General features: G+C 41.2%; 1 protein-coding gene across 1 annotated transcript in view; it reads right to left on the reverse strand.

Moving 5' to 3' along the window:
- Positions 1 to 5,258: 5,258 nt before the first annotated feature.
- Positions 5,259 to 14,245, reverse strand: part of LOC118425303 (protein NLRC5-like) — an 18,937-nt gene continuing 9,950 nt past the window's right edge. The window contains exons 2-6 of the mRNA XM_035834109.1: positions 10,256 to 11,048; positions 9,718 to 9,813; positions 9,107 to 9,160; positions 6,027 to 8,847; positions 5,259 to 5,511 (exon numbers count right to left, since the gene is read on the reverse strand). Coding sequence (XP_035690002.1) covers positions 5,448 to 5,511; positions 6,027 to 8,847; positions 9,107 to 9,160; positions 9,718 to 9,813; positions 10,256 to 10,964 — 3,744 coding nt within the window. The 5' untranslated portion in view covers positions 10,965 to 11,048 and the 3' untranslated portion in view covers positions 5,259 to 5,447. The remainder of the gene's footprint in view (positions 5,512 to 6,026; positions 8,848 to 9,106; positions 9,161 to 9,717; positions 9,814 to 10,255; positions 11,049 to 14,245) is intronic.

The raw sequence follows: 14,245 nt of genomic DNA on the forward strand, positions 1-14,245 counted from the left end.
GGACGTTGGCTGTTTTAGCGGTAGCCTGATGAGATAGACAGCCCAGGTAGACAGCCCAGGTAGCCAGCCCAGGTAGACAGCCCAGGTAGACAGCCCAGGTAGACAGCCCAGCCTTTTCCGTCAAGATATAGATGTATCAGATCTACTTGTACATTGTTGTATGGAAACCTTCATTTTCCTTGTTGTCCTTGTTGTAGAAGAAAATCTCATGTGTCATGCAAAATTAGTAGTGGAAAAAGGAAGATATAGTCAAGGTTCAAGTACAGATACATATAATTAAGAGGGAATATTATGTATATCTGTCATTTTTGTTTTGATAGATACTACTAAAATGTTAGATCCTAACATTTGAGTCAATTGGGTGTTTGAAGTTTAATGGTGCTGTAAGTGCATTGGTGGCATAAATGTATATCATTTGCTCAGCACTGTATACATCATATCCTGTGTTTGTATGACATAAAAGCTATCTAGAATGTTGCAACAGCACTGTACATGTTTGCTAGAAAGCAACTGTCAAGGCTTTTCTTTTGTTGGTTTGATTATTTTTGGTCACAATTTCTTGTGGGTTGCAAACTTTAAGACGTTGTACTGTGACTGCGCAGCTGTTATGGAAATGTGTAAAACTTGACAAATAGAGGATGCATTATAGGCGAATTGATATCAACAGTTTTGTAGTCTGGTGCTTTTTTTTAGCAGACTTGACTCGTGATGTAATAAACTGATCAGGGTAAATTATATGCTTGCTGTGAAAACGATGGAACTAGGCAGAAAGCAAGGCTAACAGTGGTAACAAGGTGTCTGTTACGTAGTAAGAAATTGAAATTCAAGAGTGTAGCAAGAGTGTATACTTAGTAATATCTGTACATAGAAACAGATAGTTTGAAGAAAAACACTTGTAGATAGAGTGTACGGTGGCTATGGATAGAGATGGAAGTACAGTCATAGAGAACATAAAAATGCAAAATAGAAGATAGCTTAAAACATTTCATGTGCGTGGTTGTCTTGAAGGTGAATGAGAATACGCAAGATTCACGAAAGATGTTTATTTAAAAAAATGTTTCATTTAGATGAGAGGGAGATTTAAGACTGAGATGATAGTAAGAGATAGTCTGAAACGTAATATAGTGTTGTCAGTGTCGAATGTTGCAGTTAAGCCAATATAACAGCTACACAAAATACAGCGGCCATATGTTGGGAACTTATAAGTATTCAGTAACATGCCTGAACTACTAAAATGTAGAACTGACAGTGCAACCAAAATAGCATGAACCAATACATGTGTGGAGCCAAATTTTTGACAAGTATATTGATATCATACATCTTCCAATACCTGTATCCAGTGCCATCTGCGAGAGACATAAGGCCCCCCTTTCCACTAGAATGCGATCGCTGAGCGACTGTAAAAAGCAACCAATAATGGATTTGTTTGACCCATATTTCTATAATATTGGTCAGGAATACAATGGACTCTGCTAAAAATTAAACACACAAAGTGTTAAAAAACAATCTTTTTTTAAAATCAATGGAGCGATCTTTCAAATATTTGGTTGCTTTATATTGGACGCTAAGCGGTCGCATGCTCTAGTAGATCGGTTGGTATACCTGAGGCATATTCTCTACAGTAACAGATAGGCTTCCATTTTTTATGTCTCCATGTGTGTATATACTGGTCAACATTCTGACAGTTGGGCATTATAAGCTGGTTTGAACTACGCTAGTGGTGTGATGCATCATGGGTAATATGTCAAAGTTGAAGGCCCTTGAGACGTCAAGAAAACATGTCTTAACATGTGTCAATCATGTTGTAGACAATAACTGTAACGTTATACATGTTACTGTTTGGCTTATTACAATATAACTGAAAGCTACAGCTATCACCTTGCTTAGCTTGTGTCAAAGTGTCAGTATGATTGTACCATGGAAAAAGTAATGTTCATTTTGTGGACTTTACAGGATAGTGGAAATCGCCTTTATTTCAATGTTTAACATAGATTTCATATCTTTATGCCCATCAAAAAAGCATACATTCCCATTTCAAAAAAATCAATGTGTTTTTTTAGGCAGGTCTGATGAAACAAGGAGTGACAGTGTTTCAGCATCAAATTCTTTGTTCTATGGATCAAAATTGGAACAAGTTGGCCAAAAGAAAAGCATTAAAGTTACTTTCTACTGAAATAGTAGAGGTAAAATTATCGCAGACAGTAACACAAATGCACCAACATTGTTAGAATTTTAAAGATTGAATAAAAATAAAGAAATATGAAACTCTGTTGCAGTCAAACATGGACGGTTTTGTAATTATCATAATAAGTAAGAATCTTTTTTGTGAATTTTGTGATTGCAAAAAGCAGCACAACAGGTCATATCAAAGTCAATGCAAACCAAAATGTAGCACGGGTAATCCCCAAACCAACTTTTGGCCAAGATGCAGCATATTAATCTTACTGCTGAAGTAAAAATATGAACTTTAATAGCAAAGCAATTATAAAATTAGGCTTGATCCTGAAGAATTGTAAAAAAAAAACAGTATAAGAAGCAGTATGTGTGGAAAAGAATGATACGTACTTTGGTGATGTTGTATTGGTACAAAATTGTTCTATAATTGTACATACGCGAGACATCTTTCATTTTTTGTGTTCTTTTGTTATGATTTTAGTGCAAATTATGACTGATACAAGCCATTGATGTGACAGATGTGAAATCGAAAGAGGTTGCTTTAGGTAGAATGTATTTTGCAATGCTTGTTGATAATTTTGTGAACATTGTATATTGGGTATTAGTTGTTTGGTGTAATGAGTACTAAAGGTTATTATTATAAGACTATGGTACAGCAGAATATACTATATAAAAACTTGAACAACTTCTGTGTGTTGGAAAAAAAGTAACAAAGATCCTGTGATTGTGTCACAATTGTGTCAATAAAAATCATAAAAAACTTGACATTGTGTTGTGTATTTATTTCCTTGTTTGTATTGTGCGTTACGTTTTGTCTAATCCAAGTTTGTTTTACATAGATGTCGATCTGCAGAACAGTGTATGGTTTGATTCACTGCGTTAGCAGTGATCGATTTTGCCACAAGGGAGTCACACTGACACGGGTGAAGTATCCATAGGTTAAGTCCATTGACGTCTTTAAATCCTATTCGAGTCATGTAAACAATGCTAACTTCCTAGCTCTGTTTTAGACCAAGTTTGACTGTAGAAGCCTGCATGGTACATGGTAAAAATGACTCTCCCTTACCTTGCTCTTGTTCTTTTCTTGGATCAGTAATTATAGCCCCAAAACGGATGAACGCCTGCCGATATAATCTGCTCCTTTTTTAATCGGTAAAAACCCAGTCCACTGATTTTTACCGGTTTTGTACCAGTACACCGCCCCTAGTCCTGATTGATGAGCGAGACAGAGCGTGTATAGTTGCTAGTTGTATCTCGCACTACCACTGGCATGCAATCCCACAGAATCGAGTTTGATTGACTTCAAACAAATTCTAACTCAAACCCTACACCCTGTAGAGTGAAAGATTGGCAATCTCTGTCTCATGTAGATCAATATAGATGGTTGATGGCTACTCAGATGAAACCTGGAGGCGCATATATGAGGGCACTCCAGCCGCCAGTGAACATAGCCAGTGGGCGTTTTTTTAATGAACTTCCTGGCACGTTTGACCAATTACTGACGTCACGTATCCGCAAGATCACGTGTTGATAAGATCACGTGCCTGTAACTCTCGCGAGTTTACGTTCTGAAGTGAGTGGTCATCAGTATTGATCCTGAAGAAGGCGACAGTGAGCGACAGTGGTCGTTGAAAATTTCATCTGTAACGTTATATATACCTTTGTGTTGGAAGAAAGTTTAGCATTGTACTTTGAAGATTTACCATTGTTCTCAGGTCGAACTTGTTACGTTACACAGTTCCTTGAAAGAGACCGGAACCCGTCCCTGGGTCCTTCGACGGTACAATTCTTCAAAGTCGCCAAAGTCCGGGAAGATGCATGGTGTTCATTACGGCAGAGACGAGGTAGTATTGATTCTTCTAAGCCCAGCTTCTGGGACGACAGGTCAATCTTATGGCTATCTCCTGGCCCGACGTTGCTGCCCTTGGGAATGAATATAAGATTATACACTTTTACACTGGTATATGTTTGTAGTTCTATTTCTACAGATATGCTAAGGTCACATTTCCAAAACGGCACCCGGTATACAAAATGTAGGATATGTCTTCCAAAGGATATGTGTTTCAAAGGTTATGTCTTTCCTGGAAAAGCATCTTCATAAGCAAGGCCCTAACGGATCAAGAGTGATCTTTCAGAGAAAGGTTTCATGAAGAAAAAAAATAAATTTCCAAGGGAACAAACCTCTGTGAGCAACCTTAAATCTCCCCGGGAAAAGTCCTTGGAAACGTCCTTGGAACAAGGCAGCTTTCGTGACAAGCGTCTTAAGGATGTAGATGCACTTCTTACGTAATTATGTCAGAGGATATGTCTTTCTTAGGGAATGGATCGTCTTGGGGGACGCTCTTTCCAGAAAAGGAGGTGTCTTTCCGAGAAATACTAAGTATACAAACAGCTTTGCACTGGAACAAAATCATTCAGAAGAAGACAAATCTCTCCACAAGGAAAAAAATCTCTCTGTAAATAGAGGAAAGTAGCATTCTTGCGCAGGATACATATGAACAGCTCTATCTGATAAAGTAAAAGGATTTCTGTTTTTTGGTAGAGAAAGCCTCCTGGGGAAAGCTTTCCCGGAAAAGGAGGTGTCTTTCACTGGTTACCAACTGACTAAAAAACAAACTATGCACTCGATCTTCGATCTTACATCACTAGCATTGTCTTCCTGTTTTTCTTTTTTCAGGAGATAAACCAAAGTAAGAAGAAAGCAGCTTGGTCACTCACGGAGAGGGAGCTTGTACCACATGCCAAAATATAACACCCTGTATACAGTCCCGTCTCTTCTACATACACTGCTTTACATGTAAATCCTGACCAGGAACAAAGTAATGATAGTATGTACAAAAATGTAGCGCCTACCCTTCTCAAAACAACTATACTCAGCCGGTGTAGTCTTCAACAAAAAAGGCATAGTATTTTTCTTTGTACATTTCTGTCCTACTAGGGCTGTTTTTGACCGAGTATTCGAAATAGAACGGGACTCTATTATTTTGACATGTTTGATATGGCATTCGGCTGGAAGGGTCCATTGACAGTATGTCTGGAGTCCAGATGTTCATCAAATAAGCAGATGAAGAGTTGAGATTGGATATGGTCTCCAAGCAGATGTTGGGTGATGTTTTATTTAGTCATGGCCAGGCTTAAAAGTCCTTTCAAAATTCTGCTCTACATGAATGTTTGCAACATGTTAGTATAATTTACTTCAACCTTATGAATACAGTATGCTGACCTCAGCTGAGACAATGTACAGAACGGGTCGGCATGTTGGGGACTCAGTACTACTGCAGCCTCGGGGAGCTGGCTGTGCTGTCCGCTCCCTCAGGAACTAGATCATCAGAGCAGCTGTGTGTGGGAAAAGGAGATATTAAGTAACATTAAATGCTGTCATGTCTTTGACTGCAAAATGATAGAGTAAGACAAATGATAAACAGAATGATTTTTAAACCATTTGGTGTCATACAGTACAAGTTAAGACATACTCAAAATGGTTACATTCCTTAGAAGAAGAAGAATCATCATCATAGTGAAGTAAGTTTACTAAAACAGCTGCGTATCTAGGAATATTCATTAAAATTTAATGGTACACTAGAGTCCTGAATGTAATGCAAAGGTCAATCTACATATCTTATCACTAAGACGTCCATCAAATATACAATATCAGAGTCCCTTTAAGCTACCCTGCAATACAGTACAGTTATGCTTATAGGATAACAAATATACCTTATTTTGTTTAGACTATTAGGGTCTTTTTAAGCTGCCGTGTGGTTCAACGGAGGGGTTCCTCAGAGTGAGCGACAATACCCTGCCATGAGAGTGGTACAATACTGTATACCTATAGGACAACCAGTATAACTCACTACAGACTTTCCAGTGTTGGGTGTTCCTCACCAGCCTGCACCAGAGCCTGGAACCCTGCAGGCTCCATGGAGATGTGCCACAGGTCCAGCACCTGCAGGGCAGGGAGTCTGGGTAGAGCCTCGGCCAGAGAAATGGCAGCGGTGTCAGGCAGGTGTGCAGGTGTGTCCTCGTGACCAGACATGTCCAGCTCAGTCAGTGCCGGCAGTGTGCTGATGATCTGTGCGACCCTCTCTAGTCCGGCTCCTGTTATTCCACTGTTCCTCCCAATGTTCAGGTCCTGTAGTGTGGCCAGACTCTTGTCACCAGGTGGGTTTTGTTCTATGTCCAAACTGCAGAGCTGGCAGAGTGTTTGCATCAGTGAGATAATCCCTGAGTCTCCTATATTATTGTCACTCACATCCAACACCTGTAATTGCACCAGGTGAGGCAGAGCTTTGATCAGGGATGATATTCCACTGTCACTGATACCTGTCGTACTGAGACCCAATATCTTCATGGCTGTGAGATTGTGGAGGATAGCAGCCAGGCATTCTAGCCCAGGGTCTCCTATGGCATTAGCACTGATGTCCAGTTTGATCAGTCTGGATAGCTGACACAGTGCAGGGACCAGTGTGTGCATGCCTGTGGGGCTGATACCACTCGTACTGAGGTCCAACATTTGCATAGCTGTGAAGATGGGGAGAATGGTGGTGAAAGATTTCAGCCCAGTGGCAAGGAATGTACAATGATTATAACTGAATGTATAATAATTATAACTTACATCCAGTTCTCTCAGTCCCACTAGGTGCCACATGTAGGGAGCCAGGGATGACATACCCACAGCTGTCATGTCAACTTTCCCAAGACGGAGTACAGCCAGGTGTGGAACACTGGACAGCCCAGCCTGCAGGACTTCCATCCCAGCATCACCAAGGGCATCATTCCCAGTAAGATCCAGCTCCTCTAACAGAGACATGTGGCTGAAGCCCTGCACAAGTGGCTGGAGTGATGATGGTGTTAGCTCTGTGTCTGACAGATCCAGCGCCCTCAGACCAGGAACATTCTTCAGAACTGAAACCAGCCTAGCTGTATCATCAGGTGAGTAAAAACTTACAAACTTAAGCCTTAGGTCTACCCGCAGTCCGGGAACAGGGGAAGTGACAATCTGTTCCAGGAAGTGAAGAGCTTCTGAACATTCAACATGATAACATAATTCCAGAATCATTCTATTGGTTGGCTGTGATGACCCAATGTATTTTATGTAATACTTCAGAGCACCATGTTGTTCCCTGTATCTGCGGGGGTGCACGATGATCACTGGCAGGGCTGTGCTGATAGCCTGCAGTATGTCTGGCTCTTTTCTTTCATTCAGGATATCCAGGCAGAGCCACATGAACCTACGGTATGTTGCAACTGATATTTTTATCTCTGGCTTGTTAGGTAGTTGGGACTTCTGAAAGTCATCTGGTTGTAAGTGTGAAAACTCTTTCTTACTGAGATTGCTCAGTTCTGCCATCACAGCTTGTGCTGCCCATGAGTCACAGCCACACGTGAACTGAAGCAGGTTACTGAGTTCAAACACCTTGGTTATGGAGGTGAGCTGCAGCAGCTCTACTATGTCTTGGTTCAACAGAGCATGAGCAACATATCGTCCAGCCAGGAACTCTTGCATGGTCTTGTGAGAAAAGTTCAGTTGTTTCCTAGGATGCAATTTTGAGGAGGACAGCTCCAAGGAGACCACACCAAGCTTTAACAGCAACTCCCAATTCACCTGTTCTTTCTCTATTTTTGTAAGATCAACCAGGGTTTCATTCTTTAGCAGTGCCTCTAGTGCAAGCTTGCCGAGCTGCAGTAATGACTCAGCAACCTCTGTAGGCAGCCCTTCTGTTGGCATATCCACTCCTTCCCGCTTACAGTGCTTTCTAACCAGACATGTCAACAGGTTGTCGTACAGCCCTGTCATTGTTCCTGTAGACACCATATCTTGGTCCTCCTCCCACAACACACAGACAAACATCAGGAAAATTGGGGTCTGTATTAATGTGTTCAAAAGCTCATTTTCTTTGAAATTTTCAACAAGGTCTTTTGTCAGTTCTTTCTTCCCAACAACAGTGAAATACTGCTGCATGTATTTCCCTACATGCTCTTTAGAGAAGCCCATGATGTGCACATGACAGTCTGGCCGGGTGTACTGCTGCACTCCTGCTGAGGGTCGTGAGGTAATCACAATTGTGCTGTTGGGGTACAACTTGCCAGACAGCAGTTTGGGAATGGCCTGCCCGGCTGACCTGGCCTCAGGCCGCAGCTCATCATACCCATCTAGCAGGAAGAGCACATGGGACTCATTCCCCTTGAGGATTGTTCTGATGGATTGTACATCAATACCTTCAGTTGTTTCAGGAACACACTGGTCCCACACCATCTCCTCTATGGTCTCCCCCTCTCTCACCTCCCGAAGTCGGATCAACTGTACGATTTTGTGCCGCCTGCCCAGTTCTGTTTTTATTGAGATAGCATCTAGGGCTTCTTTGGACAGAAATGTTGTCTTTCCCCCTCCGGCTTCACCCTCAATCAGAATACACCTTGGTGCTGTGGACAGTCCTGTGACATTTGGGTTGAACAAATCGTCTAACGACTTCAGTTCTTTCCTTTGTTCTGCCCCCATTGATTCTGACCTGTTATAGTTTTTGGCTGTTTTGAGTTGTTTCTCACTTGTTGGTACCAACTCTAACTGGGTGAAGATGTCACTGAGCGTAAGTGTGAAGTTGTCATTCCAGGTCAGAAGCTTGAAGTAAGACAGTGTCAACTCATAGTATGTCTTCACAGATGTTTGCAACACATCTGGAATAGAAAGGACACTGTTTTCAACCTCCAACTTAATAAGAGTCTAAGAATGATATATCAGAGGAAAAACCTTGTCAGCTTGAATACTTGGTAATTGTTATTGGACAGAGTTGACTCGGCCTATTGTTCTATCACGGTAGCTTTTATTATTTCAAAGCAAAACTGTGTGTTGAACTAAACAGAGCCTACTGGCAATACAAACTTAGATGAGATTTCCTAATTTCTGATTTGAATTTTGAAACAGCCAGATTCCCACCTGTCAATGAAGGAGACCCTGTTGCTGCAGCTCCAACTTGAACTGGAGGATCTTCTGGGGAACAGAGAGGGGTTAAATGTAATGTTTTTTTTAAACTATAACACTCTCATGAACAGTTTTACCATTACAAAGGTACATCCCTTTAAATTGTTATCTTGTTTGAACCTTTGTTCATCAGTAGCTCAAATAGGCTTCCAGGCTACTTTATATTGAAGTCATGAGGGAAGTAGAAGAGTCAGAAAAATATAACCAAGACATATATCATTACACATACAACATGCAAAATGGAGTGAAAGCTGGTATACATGTTTATAGACATCAATGTTAGGGGAATCACACACCTGAAGATTTTTGGGTTCTGTTCAAAGTGGAACTTTGATTTTAACCTTCTTTCACTGTGATTTGATCCTTCCAAATTTTTAAATTTTAACCCCTGTAACTCCCTGTTTGACTTGTCAGTTATTTTCAACACTCTTCAAAGTGATAATTGAAGCACAAAAAAAAGATTGGGGTCAAAGGTCTAATCAGGTCAGCAATTTTTATGTCAGCTGTTGTGGGTCATGCAGAAGCTTTATTTAACTGCCATAAGATATCATTGAATAACCTCTCACCTTCCTGTTCAAAAGGAGCTGGTTGCTTCTTCACAGGAATCTCATCTCCATCCTCCCCCTTCCTCTTTAGCTGGCTGGTACAGGGTTGGGGAGAACCTGTCTCAGATATACAGATCCAAGTATGTACAGTCAGTGTCAGTAAAAACTTAAAAAAGTTTTGCAAAAGAAACTCATAACTAACTTGACATTTGTCCAAACAGTTATGATTGTGCCCTTTTCCTTGTTGATTCTGAACAAGGGAAGGGGAGAGGTTCAGAAATATCAAGCTTTGGAAACACTAATGTGGCAATAGAAGACTACATGTAAATCACTTTCCTACTGGCATTGGCATCATGATATTAATTTTATTTTACACTGACGTGTATAGAGGAATGATGGGCATAGTTGCATCTAACTAAGTGGGAAAACAGTTAAGTATGATACAGGTGCAGCAATTGACCATTGGAAATCTTCATTTTGTCAAAATCCAACCAACAAAGGCAAATATGTACTATGTCTAAAAAACACTGAGGGCACCACAAACTACAACAGATCTTACCTGTGATGGAATCTGAGTCTTCACAAGGAGCAGAGACTGTTCCTGGGCTCTGGCTATCACGAACTTCCTCTAACAAACTTTTCAGACTTTGAACCTGATCCAGGAGAAGGTCTTTGAGCTCCATATCTTCCTTGTACAGTTTCTCCAGCAGGTTGAGATATGTTTCCTCCATTTCAGGATCAATGCTGGGATTGAGCCTGTCTGAAATCTTGTCTCTGTCCCCGCCGAGGTCAACCAGAATATTGGTCAGCTCCTCCCACAGCCTATCAAAGTCTCCTTCAGACAAGCTTGTGCTTGAAATGTGTCCATAGTTCTCGTTTCTAAAGCGCCGAAGTCTGTCCCGCTCGACTGAGTACAGTGCATCTCTGCTGAGTTCTAACCAAACAAGTTCTTTCAAAAGGACTTCTAGGAGTGATATGTCGAACCCCTGTGCAGTATCTGGAACATCACCATTGGGTGGGTACAGTGTTTTCTTCTGACCAGGATTTAAGTTTACCCTGTGATTTTTACCTTGTTTCTTGAATAGTTTTCCACCATGAAGATATCCCTCATGCTTCTTTAGCTGCTCACGAAGACTTGGAGGGTTCATGTTTTGGACCTCCACTTCAAAAATGTTTTTTAGAAGTGAAGTCCCCACTTCCACTAGTGTAGATCTTAGATAAAAGCCCCTGGTTGTATCTGTGGTGTAGATTGGATCTGTCTGAGCCATGGCAGATTTGGTGTGGATGTCTTGTTGCAGTTGCTCTCTCTATACAGCAGTTACTCTTGTGTCAGTCATCTATGATGGTCAGTCCTGTGTGAACACATGTTAGAGACAGTGCATGCTAAGCAATATAGCTATTCCTGATGAACTTACACACATTTTTTCCCAAACTTGACAAACTCCTGCAGCATCATATTGACAACAGTGTGTGTGGACATTGATTAAAACAACACATATCCTAACATCTGCTTGGAGTCCCAAACTGGATCCAGACTCCCATCAGACTATCATTATAGTATCAACAGATTGTGTCAAGCCATGTTAGTCTAACATATGCATAGCCCAACATCTGCCTAGAAACCCCCCAATTACCACCAGCTAACAAATGGCAACTGTATTAATGACCTGTGCCACATTTCCACAAAGATAGGGGTGTTTTCTGGCCGCTACGGTTTAAAATAACCAACATGCATCATCATCTCATAGTCATACATACAAGATGCCAAGCCACATTATAGTACATACAAATGCATGAAACGGATTGTCGGGTATAGCTGAAAACATCAGAACAAGACCAACTGTAATGCCTTGTGACCACTTTGGGATTTTGAAAAGTTAAAAAAAATGCGCACTTCAATCGAGAAGAGAAATACTGTGATCTACAGTTACACAACTTACAGACATGTTACACAGCTGCCACCTAAAATTCCCCCATGTGTCTGAGTTCAGCCCTAGGTATGAGTGTCTAACTAACCCACCCCACTACTTTTAGTTTTACCCCTAGGTCTGCATGGAGGAGTCGACCCAGAAGTTATAAGTACTAGGAGGATCCAGCTTGCTTCCTGTGCTGACAGCAGATGATGGTGTCCTCGACTACGTACGACTATGTATTTTTTCCATGCCCAGATTATTAACTGATATTATATCATAATTCTTTTATGCCATTGAGGACCCTATGCACACAATAATAATATCAATGAGGAACCTCCATGTCAGTCGAAAAGGTGATTGCGATATGTATGTCAATCAATGATAGAAATACTCTATTTAATTATATAGAAAATAGATTCCCTCATTTTAGACACATGAGTAGCACTGACAAGTTTATATTTCTCATGCGATTTGACAAATCGACCATAGCTAAACCCATACAGTCCTACATTTTCACCATTACCAAGAAGCGAGAAGAAGCCGAACTTTTGTGTTAGACTAGATTTGTGATACTTTTATATGTATATATCTTGACTTGTTGTGACCTGTATTTAGCTCGGTTGGGCAAAACTGTACAATAAAGGTCTTCATTATTTGGCGCAAGTATGAGGTCTTGGAACTCTTGTTTAGAAAGTACAAGTAAAGGAAAATAATTTGCCATAAGGCCCAAAGTACCTATCAATTCTTTGATAGTGTAGTGACTAAGATTACATCAGCATTGGTTGTGACCTAGATCCATAACCCCAGCATACCCGCACATGTGCTAACCAAGGCCGACATGTCAAGGGAGATCCCAGAGATATGTAACCCAGGCCAGAGTAGGAAGTAGATTAAACCTTAGAGTGTAGGAGACGGACGTGTGTACGTGTGCTCCCTGAGTCCTTTAGTATATAGTAGGACACCACAGATAGGACAAGACATAACTATCTACCCAATTTCAGGACAATCCATCAATCACCTTTTTTAGTTATGCTACAATATTGTTAACCTTTGTCAGAGTTTTGTTTTCAAGAGACTCCTACCTAACTGAGAATCTCTACCCTACTCTACTCTAAATTATATATTTTAGCACACGATACTACGACAAATCACACATACCTGGTGGAACTTGAAACCCTGAACAGCCGACAGACGGTGTTACACAGAGTAAGAATAGAGCTAACACCCCTACCCATTGTAATAGAATAGCCCATCATGCATATTCAGAAGCAAGCCACCAAGAGAAGCTGAGACCTGAGACTCTCCCTCTTTGCCATCTGGACTGCATTGAGCATATACACGCTTTGTACGTACTAACCATAAGTAGAATAAAACCATGGAAATGCAGTGAATCTGTGGTAATTCATGACGTACAAAGTAACATGGTGTCAGAAGTGCCCTTCAGCAAGTTCAGGAGAACTGAGAAGGCGAAACGGAACTGAAAAGGAGCAGAAGACAGAAGAAGAAGACAGAAGAAGACAGTCTCAAGTCAAGACGGAAGGACAGAGAGAGCCAAAGTCGACTGCTAAGGAGGCAGCTAAGTCTAATGTCTTTCTTCAAAGATAGCATCCAAAGAATGCTAGTCTAAAGAGCTCCAGAGAACTTGAATGTGAAGAATTGTGAAGAATTTCCATTGTGAAATTGTGAAGAATTTCTAGACAGTCTGAGCCAGGCATGTGCGCAGGCATAACGGCTCCATTGTCTTAGCGTGTCCTAGTTCCAAGGACAAATTCCTTACCGTCTGGAAAGTTGACAGGTAGGAACTCTGCTAAAGAGCATGATCTAAGGTCAGAGGTGCCAGGAACAAGCATATGTCAATGTCTAGTTACCGTGCCGGCAAGTGACAGCATCAAAACAAGCACAGGCGGCAGGTCAGGCAAAGGACATTTGTTGAAGTAAACATGGCAGATAGTCGTCTATTGCCGGTGCCCAAACCTGTAGAACTGACAGGAGATGTATCAGAAAATTGGGAAATTTTCAAAGATGAATGGGCCAGCTATGAGATTGCTACAGAGAAGAACAAGAAACCAAAGGAAATCCGAGTAGCAACACTGAAGACCGTAATTGGTAGAGATTGCCTGGACATTCTAAGGAACTTAGATATTCCAGCAGACCCTGGTCAGCCAGATGCAGACCCCAGGCAAGACCCAGATAAGATTATAGACGCCTTAGATAAGCACTTCAAGCCTCTGAAGAACACTGTATACGAGAGATACAAGTTCAATACCTGTGAACAAGCACCAGGAGAAAGTATTGAAGTGTACGTGGCTCGCTTGAGGAAACTAGTGTCTACATGTGAGTATGGCGCTCTGAAAGAGGAGATGCTGCGCGATAGAATCGTGCTCGGAATCTGCGATAACAAGGTGAGAATGCGACTGTTAAAGCAGAAAAACCTCACATTGCAAGCAGCACTAGAAGAGTGCAAGACAAGTGAGACAACAAACAAACAGATCAAGGCAATGCAGACTGCAGAGACAGTGCATTATGCCAAGACAAAGCCAAATCCAAGTCAAGGCAAAGCAAAGACAAAGTTCCAGCAGCCACACAGAAGGATGCAACCACAAGTTAACAACTGCGGTTACTGGGAAGAGCCCATG

This window comes from Branchiostoma floridae, chromosome 11 (genome assembly GCF_000003815.2).
Source record: "Branchiostoma floridae strain S238N-H82 chromosome 11, Bfl_VNyyK, whole genome shotgun sequence".
NCBI classification, from domain to species: Eukaryota; Metazoa; Chordata; class Leptocardii; order Amphioxiformes; family Branchiostomatidae; genus Branchiostoma; species Branchiostoma floridae.